Genomic DNA, 20293 nt, shown 5'->3' with positions numbered 1-20293 from the left:
AGTATTGTGTGAGACTATTAGATTCCACTTATCCTCACTAACATTTGGTTTTTGGGGAGGGAGGTTGGTTTGTTTGTTAACTTTTTAAAAAAATTTAATTTAATTATTATTATTATTTTTACTTTACAATATTGTATTGGTTTTGCCATACATCAACATGAATCTACCATGGGTGTACATGTGTTCCTTATCCTGAACCCCCCTCCCACCTCCCTCCCCATACCATCCCTCTGGGTCATCCCAGTGCACCAGCCCCAAGCATCCTGTATGCTGCATCGAACCTAGACTGGTGATTCATTCTTATATGATATTGAATCAGTTCTAATGAGGTGGATGAAACTGGAGCCAATTATACAGAGTGAAGTAAGCCAGAAAGAAAAACACCAATACAATATACTAACACATATATATGGAATTTAGAAAGATGGTAATGATGACCCTGTATGCGAGACAGCAAAAGAGACACAGATGTATAGAACGGTCTTTTGGACTCTGTGGGAGAGGGAGAGGGTGGGATGATTTGGGAGAATGGCATTGAAACATGTATAATATCATATAAGTAACATTTGCTTTTTACCAAGTTTTAAAATCTTACCCAGTTTCATAGGCAAAAACTAGTGTGTATTCACCAATTTAATGCTTCATGTATTCCTTCATTGCTTGCTCACATTTGTGCTTTTTAAGTTGTGATGTTTGTCATTTTGTTATGATTTACATGGGAGCTCTTTACCCTATGACTGTGACTATTACACTACCAGGTACCTATATGAACTTGAGTGCACAACAGTCCTACTAGGCAGGGTATTTTTATCACAAAAAAATATTTCAGGAAACTGAGGCAAAGCAAAGTTAAATCACTTGCCTAAATAATACAGGTAAGATGTGAGTAAATAGTACAGGTAAGATTAGAACCCAAGCTTCCAGGTGGTTCTAGTGGTAATGAAGCCACCTGCCAATGCAGATGTAAGAGACACGGGTTCTATCCCTGGGTCAGGAAGATCCCCTGGAGAAGGAAATTACAACCCACTCCAGTATTCTTGCCTGGAGAATCCTGTGGACAGAGGATTCTGGAGGGCTGCAGTCCATGGGGTCGCAAAGAGTCAGACACGACTGAGCAGGCATCTCGGATACCTTGTTTCTCTTAATGATGTCCATAATTCCTGTAGGTTTTTTAAAAAAATTCCTTTTCATTCTTTTTGCTCTTCTGATCATATAATTTCAACTGATCTTTCTTTTAACCCATTGATTCTTCTGCTTGGTCAAGTCTTTTTTTTTTTTAAAACCTTTTATTTTATATTGTAGTATAGGCATCTGGCCCCATTATTGCTTGGCAAATAGAGAGGGAAAAGGTGGAAATAGTGACAGATTTCCTCTTCTTGGGCTCCAAAATCACTGAGGATGGTGACTGCAGCCATGAAATGAGAGGACAACTGCTTCTTGGCAGGAAAGTGATGGCAAACCTAGACCGTGTTGAAAAGCAGAGACATTACCGACAAAGATCCAAATAGTCAGAGTTATGGTCTTCCCAGTGTCACGAACGAAGCTGAACCATTAAGAAGCCAGAATGCCAAAGAATTGATGCTTTCAAACTGTAGTTCTGAAGAAGACTCTTGAAAGTCCTTTGGACAACAAGGAGATCAAACCAGTCAACCTTAAGGGAGATTGACCCTGAATATTCACTGGAAGGACTGATGCTAAAGCTGAAGCTCCAGTATTTTGGTCATCTGATGTGAACAAACAACTCTTTGGAAAAGTCCCTGATGCTGGGAAAGATTGAGGGCAGAAGGAGAAGAGGACATCAGAGGATGAGATGAGTGGACCACATCACCAATGCAATGAACATGAACTAGGTCAAACTTTGGGAGACCATGAGGGACAGGGAGGCCTGGTATGCTGTAGTCCATGGGGTCGCAAAGAATCAGACACGACGGGATGACTGAACTGTTGCCCTAATGGTCCAGCAGTGAGTGATGAAAATGAAGACAGAACATGAAATCTGGTGCAATGGGTCTGGGGGCTTGCAGCCTCTGTTGGACTGAGGTGCAGAGTCCACTCTGAATCCAGCTTTTATTCCTAATTGCAGACTCAGTTCAGTTCAATTCAGTCGCTCAGTTGTGTCCGACTCTTTGTGACCCCATGGATTGCAGCACAACAGGCCTCTCTATCCATCACCAACTCCTGGAGTTTACTCAAACTCATCTCCATTGAGTCCGTGATGCCATCTAACCACCTCATCCTCTGTCATCCCCCTCTTCTCCCACCTTCAATCTTTCCCAGCATCAGGGTCTTGTCAAATGAGTCAGTTTTTCCCATCTGGTGGTCAAAGTATTGGAGTTTCAGCTTCAGCATCAGTCCTTTCAATGAATATTCAGAACTGATTTCCTTTAGGATGGACTGGTTTTATCTCCTGCAGTCCAAGGAATTCTCAGGAGTCTTCTCCAACACCACAATTCAAAAGCATCAATTCTTCAGTGCTCAGCTTTCTTTATAGTCCAACTCTCTCATCCATACATGACTACTGGAAAAACCATAGCTTTGACTAGATGGACCTTTGTTGGTAAAGTAACAGTTCTGCTTTTTAATATGCTGTCTAGGTTGGTCGTAACTTTTCTTCCAAGGAGCAAGCTTTAATTTCATGGCTGGAGTCACCATCTGCAGTGATTTTGGAACCCCCCAAAATAAAGTCTGTCACTGTTTCCCCATCTATTTGCCATGAAGTGATGGGACCAGATGCCATGATCTTAGTTTTCTGAATGTTGAGTTTTAAGCCAACTTTTTCACTCTCCTTTTTCACTTTCAGCAAGAGGCTCTTTACTTGTTCTTTGCTTTCTGCCATAAGGGTGGTGTCATCTGTATATCTGAGGTTATTGATATTTCTCCCAGCAATCTTAGTTCTGGCTTGTGCTTTATCCAGCCCAGCATTTCTCATGATGTATTCAGCAAATAAGTTAAATAAGCAGGGTGACAATATACAGCCTTGACGTACTCCTTTCCTTATTTAGAACCAGTCTGTTGTTCCATGTCCAGTTCTAACTGTTGCTTCCTGACCTGCACGAAGATTTCTCAAGAGGCAGGTCAGGTGGTCTGGTATTTCCATCTCTTTCAGAATTTTCCACCTCTTTCAGAATTTTCCACAATTTGTTGTGGTCCATACAGTCAGAGGCTTTGGCATAGTCAATAAAGCAGAAAAAGATGTTTTTCTGGAACTCTCTAACTTTTTTGATCATCCAATAGATGTTGGCAATTTGATCTCTGGTTCCTCTGCCTTTTCTAAGTCCAGCTTGAACATCTGGAAGTTCATGGTTCATGTACTGTTGAAGCCTGGCTCAGACAATTTTGAGCATTACTTTACTGGCATGTGAGATGAGTGCAACTGTGCAGTAGTTTGAGCATTCTTTGGGATTGCCTTTCTTTGGGATTGGAATGAAAACTGATATTTTCCAGTCCTGTGGCCACTGGTGAGCTTTCCAAATTTGCTGGCATATTGAGTACAGCACTTTCGCAGCATCATCTTCCAGGATTTGAAAGAGCTCAACTGAAATTCCATCACCTCCCCTAGCTTTGTTTGTAGTGATGGTTCCTAAGGCCCACTTGACTTTGCATTCCAGGATGTCTGGCTCTAGGTTGGTGATCACACCACTGTGATTATCTGGCTCATGAAGATCTTTGTTGTATAGTTCTTCTGTGTATTCTTCCCACCTCTTCTTAATATCTTCTGCTTCTGTTAGGTCCATACTATTTCTGTCCTTTATTGTGCCCATCTTTGCTTTTTTTGATCTTATCTTTTCCAAGACACTACGCTGACATAGTCCAGATCTCCTTGTTTTTACCTTGCTAGTCTCAGCAACAATCAGCAAGTGCATAGGTAGTGTTCATGCCTGATGCCAACCCAATGTTCCAAGTTCCATGCTTTCATGATCCCAGTCATACTCCCTTCTGGGTCTGGCCTTGGGGTTTGTAACAAGGAGATTATTCTTAAGAAAAACACAGTTTCTTAATATATGCTGTTTTTCCAGCTGCAATTTCTGTGAAATTTCTCAAGGCTGTGAAAGTATATTATTAGGAATTCCCACTACACTGAACAATGAACATATCCAATTAACAATGTTATGACAATTTCAGATGAACAGCAAAGACACTCAGCCATACAGATCCATGTATCAATTCTCTCCTAAACTACCCTCCCATCCAGGCTGCCACATAACACTCAGTAGAGTTCCCTGTGCTGTATAGTAGGTCCTTGTTGATTATCCACTTTAAATATAGCAGTGTGTGGGAGTTGATCCCAAACTCCCTAACTTTCCCTTCACCCTATTGTTTCCCCATAACAAACACAAGTTCAGTTCTCTAGCTCTGTGAGTCTGTTTCTGTTTTATAAATAAGTCCACTTTTTTCATTTCTTTTTAGATTCATATATAAGGGATGTCATATGATATTTCTACTTCTCTGATGGTCAAGACTATTTTTGATGCTCTGTATTGAATTCTTCAGTTCGCTAATTATATTATTCAGCTCCATAATTTCTGGTTAGTTTTTCTTTCTTTCTTCTTTTTTTATGTTTTCTATCTCTTTGAATCTCAGTGAATTTACATATTCCCTTCAGAGTTGGCTCAATTTTCCCTTACTACTTTATCAGGTCTTTAATGCTTTTAAGATAATTTTTAGTGAATTAATTATACTTTTTCAACAGAAGAAATATCCTCATTAAGCAAGCCCAACATTACTGAGAAAATCTAGAACTTTTCACAGTAATGAAATCATCTCCTTGTTTGTGTCATGAACTAGATAAAAACTACATGTAGGCAAGGACATTGTCTTATTATATTCTGTACTTATAGTACTTAAAAAGGCCTGGACCTCTCCAGGTCTATGGACTGAACTGTGTTGCTCCATAATTAATATGTTGAACCCTAGCCCCTAGTTTGACTCTACTGGAAACAGGGTCTCTAGGAAGTAACTGAGGTTAAATAGGCTTCCCTGGTGGCTCAGTGATAAAGAATCCTCTTGGCAATGCAGGAGAGGTGAGTTTGATCCCTGGGTTGGAAAGATCCCCTGGAGAAGTAAATGGCTATCCACTGCAGTATTCTTGCCTGGGAAATTCCATGGTCAGAGGAGCCTGGCAGGCTAGAGTCCATGAGGTTGCAAGAGTTGGACATGACTTAGTGACTAAACCACCACCAACGTTAAATAAGATCATAAGGATGTGGCCCTAATCTAATAGGCGACTTTATAAGAAGAAGAAGAGGCAGATCTCCCTCCCTCTTTGGTAGATCTCTCTCCCTCTCTCCCTGTGTACCTGTCCTGAGGAAAGGCCAGGTGAGCACACAGTGAGGGAGCCATGGCCTGTAAGCCAAGAGCAGAAGTCTCATAATGAACACAGCCCTGCCAGCACCTTGATCTTGACTTACCAGCCTCCAGAACTGTGATAAGATAAATATGTTTCTGTTGTTTAACCAGTCAGGCTGTGCTATCTTGTTGTGGCCACCTGCCTGAGCCAACTACACCCCAGGATCTTCTCCAGTTCAGCATTTCCCCAGATGTTCCCTCTGTGATGCACCACTGCTGTTTCCAGAGTGAGAGCACGTGGGGAGGGTCATGGACCTGAGCAGTGTGAATCGTACACCAGGGACCACTTCTCCTTAGACTATAAGAAAGAGTCTCATTTTTTGACCTGAGTTAAAAGCTAATGGAGCTGATTCATGGAAACACTTCTCAGTTCCCAACAGGAAGGCAGGAGCCTGGGACACTGGGTGAGACCTGATGTGACAGAGAGTAATGGTTTGGGTCCCAGTTACAGGTGGGACCAGGCAGCAGATCTGGTCACACAGAAAGAAGTCTCGTCTGGGTGAAGCAGTGAGGGCTCATGTACAACCCCCCAGCTTGTTGACCCCTGTCTTCTGACTCTGGAGGGAAGCCATGCATTAGTTATATGTCGTTGAGCAAAAAATTAGTTCTGAACTTGGCAGCTTAAGTCAGCAAATGCCTAGTATCTCACACTTTCTGTGGGCCAGGAATTGACATGTCCTATCTGGGTTCTCTGACTCATTTCATATTTTGCAAGGATGCAATCATCTGAAGGTTCAACAAGGGCTCGTTATCACTCAAATGTACTCACCTGGATGTTGGCAGCATCTAGACCTTGGTGGACTGTTGAACTGAGAGACTCAGTCCCTTGCTGGCTGTTGGCTAGGGGCCTGCCTCCTTTCCTTGTCATGAGGGTCTCTCAATAAGTAGTTCACATGTGGCAGTTGGCTTATTCAGAGCAAGAGAGAGAGCAAGATAGGTCACCAAAGGAAAAACCAGAATCATCTTGAAGCACAATCTCTTCAGTGACATCTCATCATATTCTATTTGTTACGTGCATGTTACTATGTACATTCCAGGGCGGGGATTACACAAGGACGTGAACACCAGGCAACAGGAATAACCGGGACACTTTAGAGCCTGTTACCCAGTCCTCTGTTCCTGAGCTGGATGAGATGCTCCCTATGGACAGGGAAAGAGAGGCAGGATTCCTCCCTAGATCCTGGGCCATGAGCTGTGACTGAGACGGGGAAGCTGGGCCCTTGTAGCCTTGAGAACATCTATAGGAAGGGCAGCATCCAGATTCTTTGAAGGCCTCTCCTCGGTAGTATCCCTGGAGCTGGTTCTGCAGGCTCATGGGAAATACCTGGTGTCTCCCTTCCTGCTCCAGGTTCAGTGATGGCACATTGGGAGATTCGAGTTTGCCATTATAGGAATATTTATACCACAGAAGTCAAGAAATGCTATTCACAAGGATTTTCTTTTTCAGAGATCAGAGTATTCATTTTTTAATCACTTGCCAGTATACTACTGCATGGTATCCTAAAATCTCTCCTGTGTCCTGTGTCTGTGTCTCTTACAGCTGCGAATCTGAGGCTGAAGGATGGAGCCCACCGCTGTGAAGGGAGAGTGGAAGTGAAACACCAAGGAAAGTGGGGCACAGTGAATGATTACAAGTGGAGCTTAGAAGAGGCAGCTGTGGTGTGCAGATGGCTGGGATGTGGAGCTGCTATTGATGCTCCCCAAGGATCTTATTTTGGACCAGCAGTTGGCCCCATTTGGTTTACTTTTATTTCCTGCTCAGGGACAGAGTCAGCTCTCAAGCAGTGTAGGCATTCTACAGTGAAAGACTATCATCCTCAGGGTTATTCCCATGACCATGATGCTGGAGCAGTTTGCTCAGGTAAGTCCTGTCTGATATAGGATGGGATCACCAGCAAGGAAAGCCTCAGTCTCATTCCCAGAGTAACCATGAGAATACAGATCACAGCCTTTAGTACATTCTTAGGTGAATATTCCAGTCACACAGTTATTCCTAGAGCATTAGGTGTTGAAGGGAGCAGAAGAGTTTGCTTGGCCCTGGAAGTAAAGGCTCCAGATTCATCGGTCACTGGGCCCTTCAGGTCTGTGTGATATGTCATAGGAGGCAGGGAGGTGAGGCCAAATATTTCATACGAGTACAACTGCCTGGTTGAACCTACATTAATTAGGTTCATCATGGTAGCTTGTTGTATTCTTTCATGGGATGGTCAGACAAGTGCCGCTATAAGAGGGGATATAGGAAAGGTGCAGGCAAGGAGGGGTGTGGGTTTATTATACTCACAGCTCCTAGAGAGACAAAGCATCATCAGGTGGGTACTTGGGGGAGGTGCGAATAGACCCACTGATCCAAGCAGTGGTGACCCCCAAATGGGGTGTGAAGACCCATGGACAAGTGACGATACATATATATGGGTCTTGTTTTTGTTTTCATCCAGCCAGTCTATGTTTTTTTGTTTGGAGTACTGAATCAGTTTACATTTAAGTTAATTATAGATATGTGTGTTCTTACTGACATTCTGTTAATTGCTTTGTATTTTTTTTTGGTAGGTCTTTTTTTCTTCCCTTCCTCTTTGATTCTCTTCTGATTTGATGGCTATCTTTAATACTGTGTTTGGATTCCTTTTCTTTTTTGTGTGAATATATATTGTAGATTTTTGGTTTGTGGTTTCCATGAGGTTTTGATATGCAGCCTATTGTAAGTTGCTGGTCTCTTAATTTCCAAAGCATTTCCAACAGTCTGCATTTTAACTCTCCTCCTGATTGCTAGTTTTGGTATCATATTTGTGTGTGAATGTTTTCCTACCTTTACTGTATTTTTGCCTTTACTGGTATGCTTTCTCATTCATAATTTTCTTTTTTCTTCTATGTCTTTATTTTCTTCCTAGAGAAGTTCCTTTAGCATTTGTTGTAAGCTGGTTTAGTGGTGTTGGATTCTTTTAGCTTTTGCTTGTCTGTATAGCTTTTGATTTCTCCATAGAAACTGAACAAGAGCCTTGCTGGGTAGAGGATTTTTGATGGTAGGTTCCCCCCTTTATCTGTTTAAATATATCATGCCACTCTCTTTTGGCCTGCAAAGTTTCTGCTGAAAAATCAGCTGATAAACTTATGAGGATTCCTTGTAAGTTATTTGTTGCTTCTAATAGTTTCTCTTTGTCTTTAGCTTTTTTCAGTTTGATTAATGTGTGTCTTGACATGTGCCTTCTGGGGTTTATACTGGACTTCAGTGGCTATTTCCCTTCCCATATTAGGGAAACTTTCAGCTATTATCTCTTCAAATATTTTCTCAGGCCTCTTCTCCTTCGGGGGCCCCTAAAATGTGCAGGTTTGTGCATTTAATGTTGTCCCAGAGGTTTCTTAATGTTGTCCCAAAGATTGTCCTCACATTTTTACATTCTTTTTTCTGTCCTACAACAGTGATATTCACCATTCTGTCTTCTAGCTCACTTATCTGTTTTTCTGCCTCATTTGTTCTGCTATTGATTCTTTCTAGTATATTTTTTCATTTCTTTTACTGAATTCTTCAACTCTATTCTGTATATCTTCTAGCTCTCTGGTAAACATTTCTTGTATCATCTCACTCCATGCCTCCATTCTTTTTCCAAAATCTTAGATCATCTTTACTATCATTACTCTGCATTCTTTTTCAGGCAGATTGCCTATTTCAACTTCACTTAGTTGTTCTTCTGGGATTTTATCTTGTTGCTTTGTCTGGAATATATTCTTCTGCTATCTCATTTTGTCTAACTTTCTGTGTTTATGGTCACTCTTCCACAGGCTGGAGGATTGTCTTTCTTCTTCCTTTTGGTGTCTGCCCCCTGGTGGGTGAGACTCATCTAGAAGCTTGTGCAAGCTTCCTGGTGGGAGTGACTGGTGTCTGATGGTTAGTGGGTGGAGCTAGTTCTTGATCTTCTGTGTGCAGGACCATGTCAAAAGATGTGTATAGAGGCAGCTGTGAGCTCAGGAAGAGTTTCAGTTCAGTTCAGTCACTCAGTCATGTCAGACTCTTTGTGACCTCATGGACTGCAGTACAACAGGCCTCCCTGTCCATCACCAACTCCAGGAGTTTACTCAAACTCGTGTCCATTGAGTTAGTGATGCCATCCAACCATCTCATCCTCTGTCGTCCCCTTCTCTTCCTGCCTTCAGTCTTTCCCAGCATCAAAATCTTTTCAAATGAGTCAGCTCCTCGCATCAGGTGGCCAAAGTACTGGAGTTTCAGCTTCAATATTAGTCCTTCCAATGAATACTCAGGACTGATTTCCTTTAGGAGGGACTGATTGGATCTCCTTGCAATCCAAGGGACTCTCAGGAGTCTTCTCCAACACCACAGCTCAAAAGCATCAATTCTTTGGTGCTCAGCTTTCTTTACAATCTAACTCTCACTTCTATAAGTGACTACTGGAAAAACCATAGCCTTGACTAGATAGACCTTTGTTGGCAAAGTAATGTCTCTGCTTTTTAATATGCTGTCTAGGTTGGTCATAACTTTTCTTCCAAGGAGTAAGTGTCTTTTAATTTCATGGCTGCAGTCACCATCTGCAGGCCCCCCAAAATAAAGATTTTGGAGCCCCCCAAAATAAAGTCTGTCACTGTTTCCACTGTTTCCCCATCTATTTGCCATGAAGTGATTGCACCAGATGCCATGATCTTAGTTTTCTGAATGTTGAGTTTTAAGCCAAATTTTTCACTCTCCTGTTGCATTTTTATCAAGAGGTTCTTTAATTCTTCACTTTCTGCCATAAGGGTGGTGTCATGTACATACCTGGGGTTACTGATTCCAGCACAAGCTGGAATCAAGATTGCTGGGAGAAATATCAATAACCTCAGGAAGAGGTATGGGCTTCCCTCATAGCTCAATCAGTAAAGAATCTGCCTGCAATGCAGGAGATCTGGGTTTGATCCCTGGGTTGGGAAGATCCTCTGGAGAAGGAAATGGCAATCCACTCCAGTATTCTTGCTTGGAAAATCCCATGGACAGAGGAGCCTGGTGGGCTACAGTCCATGGGGCTGCAAGAGTTGGACATGACTTAGTGACTGAACCACCACCACAGGAAGAGTTTAGACTGCCTATCTGCTAATGGGCAGGGCTATGTTCCTGCCCTGTAGGTTGTTTGACCTGAGGCATCCCAGCACTGGAGCCTTCAGGTTGTTGGGTGGGGCCAGATCAAAATGGCAGTATCCAGGGGAGCTCACACCAATGAGTACTCCCTGGTACCTCTGCTACCAATGTCCTTGTCCCTGCAGTGAGCCACAGCTGTCCCCACTTCCCCAGAAAGCCCTATAAGACAAGCAGGTAGGTCTAGTCTTTGTTTCTGTGAATTCATGACTTTTTCCCTGGGCCCCAGTAGGCTTCCTTGGGAGCTCAACTGGTAAAGAATCTGCCTACAGTGCAGGAGATCCTGGTTCAATTCCCGAATTGGGAAGATCTGCTGGAGAAGGGATAGGTTACCCACTCCAGTATTCTTGGGCTTTCCTGATGGCTCAGACAGTAAAGAATCTGCCTGCAATGTGAGAGACCTGGGTTCAGTCCCTGGGTTGAGAAGATCCCCTGGAGAAGGGAAAGGCTATCCACACTCCAGTATTCTGGCCTGGAGAGCTCCATGGACAGAGGAGCCTGGCAGGCTACAGTTCATGGGGTCACAAAGAGTTGGACATGACTAAGCAACTTTCACTTCACTTCACTTCCCCTGTTCCTGTGGAGTTCCTATGATCAAGAACCCTGGCCTTCAAAATCAAGTGCTCTTGGGGCTGTTCTTCCTTATGCCAGAACCCCAGGATGGGGAGCTTGACCTCAGTTTCAGAAACATTCTGTGGGGAATCTGTCATATAATTATTTTGAGATCTATAATTATAATCTATAATTATAATTTTTAATTATAATCATATGAGATCACTCACCTGGTGGGTATGAGATCTGATTATATTGTAAATTCACCACTCCTACCATCTTATTGTGGCGTCTTTGTCTTTGGATGTAGAGTATCTTTTTTGATAGGTTACATGCTTTTTAAACTGCTATTCAGCAGTTAGTTGTGATTTTGGTGATTTTGTGAGAGGAGGTGAGCTCAAGTCCTTATACTCATCCATCTTGCACATTTTACCTTAAAATGATAAGTGAAAACTAAAAATCACTCAGTCGTGTCCAACTTTTTGTGACCCATGGACTATACAGTCCATGGAATTCTCCAGGCCAGAATACTGGAGTGGGTTAGCATTTCCCTTCTCCAGGGGATCTTCCCAACCCAGTGATCAAACCCAGGTCTCCCACATAGCAGGTGGATTCTTTACAATTCTAACAAGGGAAGCCTAGGAATACTGGAGTGGGTAGCCTATCCCTTCTCCAGCAGATCTTCCCAACTCAGGAATCGAATCAGGGTCTTCTGCATTGCAGGTGTATTCTTTACCAACTGAACTATGAGGGGAGCCCTTAAAATAATAGCTTGTCACTTGACAAATAATGAAACAAATTAATAAACCTTATAAAATGTTGTGGCTATTTTTTCCTTAAATATTCTATTATTTCAAAAATGTGTAATAGTTTTTGTATTTACCCACAGAATTATCATTTAGAGCAGTCTTCATAGCTTTGGGCATTTTCCTTTAGCTTGAATACTTTACTGTAACATTTTTTTGTGTAGTGATGGTCTGGTGGTCTCAAATTCTATCATCTTTTTTATATGAAAACATTTTAACTATTAATAATTAAAAAAAATATTTTCACTGGTGACTGAATTCTATTTTAGAAAATTTCTTCACACTATTTAAAGATGCTTTTACACTGGCCTATGTTTAGCATTGCCTCTAATAAATAGCCAGTAATACTTATTTTTGTACCCCTTTACATAATATGTCAATATTTCATGGGTGCTTCTAGGATTTTTTTTGGGGGGGGTTATCACTGGTTTTCCACAATTACATTATCAAATGTCCTGGGTGTTCTTTGGAAGGAATGATGCTAAAGCTGAAACTTCAGTACTTTGGCCACCTCATGCGAAGAGTTGACTCATTGGAAAAGACTCTGATGCTGGGAGGGATTAGGGGCAGGAAGAGAAGGGGACGACAGAGGATGAGATGGCTGGATAGCATCACCGACTCGATGGATGTGAGTTTGAGTGATGTTAGTGATGGACAGGGAGGCCTGGCGTGCTGCAATTCATGGGGTTGCAAAGAGTCAGACATGACTGAGCGACTGAACTGAACTGAACTGAGGTAGTTTTCCTTATTTTTATCTTTTAGAGTTTGTTTAGCTTTTTGGTTTATAGCTTTCATTAAATTTGGAAAAATTCCATCCATTATTTACAACTAGTTTTCTACCCATGCCTTATTTTGAGTCTCCAAATACACATATTTTTGCATGGTTTACTCTTGTCCCAAGTGCCAGAGTTTCCATTCATGCTTTGTTTTTTGCCTTTTTTTCCTCCCTGCTTCAGTTTGAATAGTCTCTATTGATATGTGCTTAATTTCCTCATCCCCCTTTTTTTGTTCTGCCATATCTAATTTCTTTTTATGTTAATCCAGATAATTTTTCATTATATATATTGATTTTTCAGTTTTAGAAACTCCATTTGGTTATTTTTTTGTCTCTGCTTTATTTTTTGCTACATAAAAAGCATATTTATGTTAGTGTCTTAAAATATTAGCAGCCAGTTAAATAATTTCTGTAATTCTTGAATCTGTTTTTAGTGGCTGTTCTTTTAAAATTTTGCTATGAGTTATATTTTTCTGTTTCAGAAAGTCTTGTAACATTTGGATTGGAAGTTGGGCATTGCTAGGCAGTCATTTAACAGAAAGAATTCTAGCAATAAATAATCAGAAAAGAATCTGATAGCAGGGAATTCCACTTGATGAATCAAACAATGTTTTTCATTGCATTCTTTTCAAAATATGTTCCTTGGGTGGCAAAGTGATGAATTTTTATTTTAGTTTCTCTTCTTTAACTTCAAAACTTCTTGTTATCCCACTTTTACTTGCCACATACCTAAATTACACTCCACTTCTACAGCAGTTGCTTTCCCTTTTCCATTTTGTTTGCCATCCATCCATATCTTTTAAAATTGTGTTTGCTTCTCTGAAGTGGGAGAAATGAGAAAGGATGGGGCAGTTAGGTGGCATATGAGAGGAGGAGAGTGCAATGAAGTATGCTAATTACTAATTTGACAATTATTTTCCCCAACTACTTGTGCATTTTATACAGATAGAGGCTTTTGAAACTCAGAACTCTACAGATTAGGCCTTACTTGATTTCTGCTTCCTTCTTCTTATGCTCTTCTCCCTCTCTTTGGCAGCATGTCACCTTCTTTCAAAATTATAAAACATATATGAAAGAAATTAATGAAGATATAGGTAAATGAAAAGTATCTTGTGTTCATAGATTGGAAAAATCAATATTGCTAAAATGTCTATACCACTCAAAGTGATTTACAGGTCTCATGCAATCCCTGTCAAAAACCTAATGGCATTCATTATAGATATAGAAAGTATAATCCTAAAATACAATCTAAAATATGTATATTGTTTACTTTCAATCTATTCATGATTTTTTTTGTTTTCTTATCACTATTGACTTTTAGTTTCATTCCATTGTGTTCAGAAAAGGTACTTGGAATAATTCAAATTTTCTTGAATTTGTTAAGACTTGTTTGTAGCCTAAATACAAGTTTTGTTTTGTTTTGTTTTTTATCACAATAACACACTCATTGTAGAAAATAGGTAATCTACACAAAAGTATAAAGAAGAAAAAAATCACCCATGATACCACTATTCACAGATAACCATGGTTATTATTTTTACATTTGCTTTACATCTCTTTCCATGCATTTCCCTCTACGTAGGTAAACTGTACTGTTTGCACAGATATATTCTGTTTTCTTGTACCTTAGATATTACTACCGCTATCTTATATATTACTACTGCTACTACACCCATGATACCACTAAAGACTTGTATTTGTCCTGGAAAATATTCCATGTGGGCTTGAGAAGAATGCATATTGATTTTCTGTTTGAATGATCTATTAATTATAGAGAGTGGGATATTGAAGTTTTCTACTGTTAATGTATCACTTCTACTTCTCCCTTAAGAGCTGTCCATGCTGTCTTGTATGTTGAAATGCTATAATGTTCCATGCATATATATCTGTACTTGCTATATCTTTCAGTTGAACAGTCTCTTGTGACAGTTTTTGACTTAAAGTCTCTTTTGCCTGACTTTGATCTCTTTTCGCTATTATCTGCATGGCATCTCTTTCTCCACCTGTTCACTTTCCGCCTATATGAGTCATGAAATCTAAAGTGCGTCTCTTATATACAGTATGTAGTTGGATCTTGCTTTTAATCCATCCAGATACTCTGTATATTTGATTGGAAAGTGTAGTATATTTACATTTATAATCATATTGAAAGGTAACGACTTCCATTGCCATTTTATTCATTGTTTTATAGTTTCTTGCTCCTGCTTCTTCTGTGTTGTATTTGTGGCTTGATGATTTCTTATAGTGGTAGTCAGTTCAGTCAGTTCAGTTGCTCAGTTGTGTCTGACTCTTTGCGACCCCATGAATCGCAGCACGCCAGGCCTCCCTGTCCATCACCAACACCCGGAGTTCACTCAGACTCATGTTCATCGAGCCAGTGATGCCATCCAGCCATCTCATCCTCTGTCGTCCCCTTCTCCTCCTGCCTCCAATCCCTCCCAGCATCAGAGTCTTTTCCAATGAGTCAGGTCTTCGCATGAGGTGGCCAAAGTACTGGAGTTTCAGCTTTAGCATCATTCCTTCCAAAGAAATCCCAGGGCTGATCTCCTTCAGAATGGACTGGTGCTCTGATTAATTTCTCTTTTTCTGTGTGTATGTACTATACTTTTTATTGTAGTTACCATGGAACTTGTATCAAACATTTTATAACACTTTATAGCAGAAGTTAAGTACTGTTATTAAAACAACTTAATTTCAAGAGTATGCAGAAACTGCATTTTACTCCTCCCCTACACTTTAAGTGATTGATGCCAGATTTTGCTTGTTTCCATAATGTGTTTCCAACAGTAGCTTTCTGTAATAATAGTTACTCTTATGATGGTCTTTTGATTTATATTTATATACTAATGTTAAAAGCAAGTTATGTACCACTATTACAGTATTACAATATTCTGTATTTCTCTCTAGATTTACCAGTAAGATTTACAAATTCATATGTGAAGATACTTTTGTATCATTGTTTTGTTTATTCATTTAAACTTGAAGAACTTCTTTTAGCACTTCATTAATGTAGTGATGATGAATTCCCTCAGATTATGCTTGTCATATGTATGTACATATGTATATATATATACACATGCTTAAAGCATCACTATGAACAAAACTAGTGGAGATGATGGAATTCCAGCTGAGCTGTTTCAAATCCTGAAAGATGATGCTGTGAAAGTGCTGTGCTCAATATGCCAGCAAAATTTGGAAAACTCAGCAGTGGCCACAGGACTGGAAAAGGTCAGTTTACATTCCAATCCCAAAGAAAGGCAATGCCAAAGAATGCTCAAACTGTCACACAGTTGCACTCATCTCACACGTTAGTAAATTAATGCTTAAAATTCTCCAAGCCAGGCTTCAGCAATATGTGAACCGTGAACTTCCAGATGTTCAAGCTGGCTTTAGAAAAGGCAGAAGAACCAGAGATCAAATTGCCAACATCCACTGGATCATCGAAAAAGCAAGAGAGTTCCAGAAAAATATCTATTTCTGCTTTATCGACTATGCCAAAGCCTTTGACTGTGTGCATCAAAACAAACTGTGGAAAATTCTTCAAGAGATGGGAATACCAGACCTCCTGACCTGCCTCTTGAGAAACCTATGTGCAGGTCAGGAAGCAACAGTTAGAACTGGACATGGAACAACAGACTGGTTCCAAATAGGAAAAGGAGTACGTCAAGACTGTATATTGTCACCCTGCCTATTTAACTTATATGGCAGAGTGTATCATGGGAAACCCTGGGCTGGAAGAAGCACAAGCTGGAATCAAGATTGCCGGGAGAAATGCCAATAGCCTCAGATATGCCAATGACACCACCCTTATGGCAGAAAGTGAAGAGGAACTAAAAATCTTCCTGATGAAAGTGAAAGAGGAGAGTGAAAAAGTTGGCTTAAAGCTTAACATTCAGAAAACGAAGATCATGGCATCTGGTCCCATCACTTCATGGCAAATAGATGGGGAAACAGTGGAAACAGTGTCAGACTTTACTTTGGGGGGCTCTAAAACCACTGCAGATGGTGATTGCAGCCATGAATTTAAAAGAGGTTTATTCCTTGGAGGGAAAGTTATGACCAACCTAGACAGCATATTAAAAAGCAGAGATATTACCTGCCAACAAAGGTCTGCCTAGTCAGGTCATGTATGGATGTGAAAGTTGGACTGTGAAGAAAGCTGAGCACTGAAGAATTGGTGCTTTTGAACTGTGGTGTTGGAGAAGACTCTTGCGAGTCCCTGTGACTGCAAGGAGATCCAACCAGTCCATCCTAAAAGAGATCAGTCCTGGGTATTCATTGGAAGGACTGATGCCAAGGATGAAACTCCCAATACTTTGGCCACCTCATGTGAAGAGTTGACTCATTGGAAAAGACCCTGATGCTGGGAGGAACTGGGGGCAGGAGGACAAGGGGACAACAGAGGATGAGATGGTTGGATGGCATCACTGACTCAATGCACATGAGTATGGGTGAACTCTGGGAGTTGGTGATAGACAGGAAGGCCTGGCATGCTGCGATTCATGGGATCGCAAAGAGTCAGGCATAACTGAATGACTGAACTGAACTGATGTATGTGTGTATATGCTTCCCCAGTGGCTCAAATGGTAAAAAATCTGCCTTCCGTGCAGGAGGCCCAGGTTTGATCCCTGGGTTTGGAAGATCCCCTGGAAAAGGGCTTGTCTACCCACTCTAATATTCTTGCCTACAGAATTCCATGGACAGAGGAGCCTGTTGGGCTACAATCCATGGAGTCTTAAAGAGTTGGACATGACAACAACTAACACACACACACAAATGTATATGTAGTATGTATACATTATAACGTATATACATACACATATATAACATATATAATATACATATATTATTGTTGTTTTGGTGGTGGTGGTGGTTGGGATTGAACCCGCATCTCCTGCATTGGCAGGCTGATTCTTTACTGCTCCCTGGGAAGCCCTTTTGTGTGTGTGTATATATATACACACACACATATATATACCTAACCTCCATTTTTGATGGACAGTTTAGCCGGGTAATGTTTTGATGATTGGATTGGCAGGGTTTTTTCCTTGTGGTAGTTTTGATGTATCATCCTGCTCTCTTGGCCTTCAAGGTTTCTAGTGTTAAAGGTTTTTGTCTTGGTGACAAGTCACTTTTTTTTTCTGTTTTCAAAAATTTTTTCTTTGTCTTTAAATTTTGGTAATTTAATCATAATGTGTCTTGGTGTAGATCTCTTTGGGTTCCACCTATCTGGGGCCTCATGGGCCTCATGGGCCTCATGAATCAAGATGTCCATTTCCCTCCCCAGATTTGGGAATTTTTCTGTTATTATTTCTTTGAATAAGCTTTCTGCTCCTTTCTTTCTTTTTTCCTACTGGGATCCTCAAATATATGTATATTGCTTGTGGTATCCCATATATGCTATGTATTCTGTTCACTGTATTTTCTTTTTGTTTTTCTAACTTGATAATTACTTTGCTGACTAAGGTCCGTCTAGTCAAGACTATAGTTATTCCAGTAGTCATTTATGGATGTGAGAGTTGGACTGTGAAGAAGGCTGAGCACCGAATACTGATGCTTTTGAACTGTGGTGTTGGAGAAGACTCTTGAGAGTTCCTTGGACTGCAAGGAGATCCAACCAGTCCATTCTGAAGGAGATCAACCCTGGGATTGCTTTGGAAGGAATGATGCTAAAGCTGAAACTCCAGTACCTTGGCTACCTCATGAGAAGAGTTGACTCATTGGAAAAGACTCTGATACTGGGAGGGATTGGAGGCAGGAGGAGAAGGGGATGACCAAGGATGAGATGGCATCATGGACTCGATGGACATGAGTCTGAGTGAACTCTGGGAGTTGGTGATGAACAGGGAGGCCTGGTGAGCTGCGATTCATGGGGTCGCAAAGAGTCAGACATAACTGAGCGACTGAACTGAACTGAACTGTACTTGATAATTTCAAATGGAATGTCTTCAAGCTTACTGATTATTTGATTTCCATGACAGAGTTTGCTTGATGCTTTCCTTTGGATTTTTAGTTCAATTATTGAATCTTTGAGCTCCAGAATTTCTGTTTGGTTCTTCTTCTTTTTTTTTTTTTTACTGTTTTCTAGTTCTTTATGAAGCTCCTCATTTTCTCATTTTTATAGTTTTGTCTATAATTGTTCATGTATACTTGTATTTATTTGTCTCTCTGCATTCTCCTGTAGGTCATTGAGCTTCAAAACAATGAATTTGAATTTTGTGTCAAGCAGTTCATAGATCTCTATTTTCTTAGGATCAGTTTTGTTGCTGGGGATACCGTTTCTGTGAGAGAATGAGAGCAGGGGAATCTCCTTTTCTGTCATCTTGATGTCAAATATGAATACAGAATAAGCACAATAACAGAATTAAAATCAGTTAAATATCACCCCTTAGCATTTTTCATGATTGATGTCTCAGAAGAAAAATCTGTAACAGGAACTGTTTGGCAAACTCACAGTCCTGAAACTTCCAATCAGAACTCACTCTCTCTCAAGTTCATTGACAAATCCTGGGGTTTCAAGAGAGATGGTTAGGACTACACCACCTCTTCTATGACTCTCTGAGCTTTCTTAACTCATGTTCTTTCCCACTGAAGTCACCTGAGAAATTCCTGGAATTTTTTCCATTAAAAATTATCAGAAAAATATAATACAAAAACCATAAAAGTAGGTTATTTACAATGTCTATATTTCTTCTCTCAGACAACCTCTCTACAGGGTGGCATGCACTCATGGATCCTGCTTCATGATTTTCCTTACCTAAGTCACTTGAAGACTAGCTCCTGGGAGAGAAAACTATTCAAAATAATAGCCTCACAAGTCTCAGGAAAGTTTTCTAACTTTGTCTGGATGACAGATCTCTACACTGATATAGTTCGTGTCTCTCTGGGGTGGTTCTGTTATTCATATCTCTGCATTCATGTTTGAATGCCAACACATTATGCAATTTCCTTGGGCTCTGTAGTCCTAGGCTCCTAAATGTGAAATTCACTTCTCCAATCAATGATAAATTACATGTTCCTGGTATTCAGCCATTTCTGATGATAGGTCTTGGGCTCTGTAGTTTCCAGGGCTATAGAAAAGGAATTCATTTTTCCAAATAAGCTCAGAGTATCCATTGTTGGGATACAGTCATCCCAAACTGACCCTGCAAATTCTTCTGAATTTCTTTTCAGATTCTTGTTCATGAAAAGGCAATTCTGACACCAACTATCAAATTCTCTCTCCGTACCCCACTCCTGGAAAAAAAAAAGCATTCACATCATTGCCTGTGATGTGTTGTTTCCATTTGGCAAGTCAGGATCAAGAACACTCACTGGGTTTCCTTCTTTGTTTCTCTTAGGATTTATGCGTCTAGCTGATGGAGACAGACCCTGCTCAGGGCGAGTAGAAGTTCATTCTGGAAAAGACTGGACCCCAGTGTCTGATAGAAACTTTACATTCCCCACTGCACAGGTCATCTGTGCAGAACTGGGATGTGGCAAGGTTGTATCTGTCCTGGGACATGTGCCCTTCAGAGAGTCAGATGGCCGGGTCTGGGCTGAAGAGTTCAGGTGTAAAGGGGAGGAGCCTGAGCTCTGGTCCTGCCCCAGCGTGCCCTGTCCAGGGGGCACTTGTCACCACAGTGGAGTTGTTCACATTGTCTGTTCAGGTGAGATGTAGATCAGGTTTATAACTTCTCTGCTTACCTTGTTCAGGTG

General features: G+C 40.7%; 1 protein-coding gene across 1 annotated transcript in view; it reads left to right on the top strand.

The window, feature by feature from the left end:
* LOC120857968 (deleted in malignant brain tumors 1 protein-like) overlaps positions 1-20293 on the top strand; it is a 239264-nt gene that overhangs the window by 156011 nt on the left and 62960 nt on the right. Inside the window, 1 exon segment of the mRNA XM_040233889.1 lies at positions 19936-20244. Coding sequence (XP_040089823.1) covers positions 19936-20244 — 309 coding nt within the window.

The sequence above is a fragment of the Oryx dammah genome, unplaced genomic scaffold (assembly GCF_014754425.2).
Source record: "Oryx dammah isolate SB20612 unplaced genomic scaffold, SCBI_Odam_1.1 HiC_scaffold_29, whole genome shotgun sequence".
NCBI lineage: Eukaryota > Metazoa > Chordata > Mammalia > Artiodactyla > Bovidae > Oryx > Oryx dammah.
Note: the sequence above shows the minus strand (reverse complement) of the source record. Positions and strands in the feature narration are given on the sequence as shown.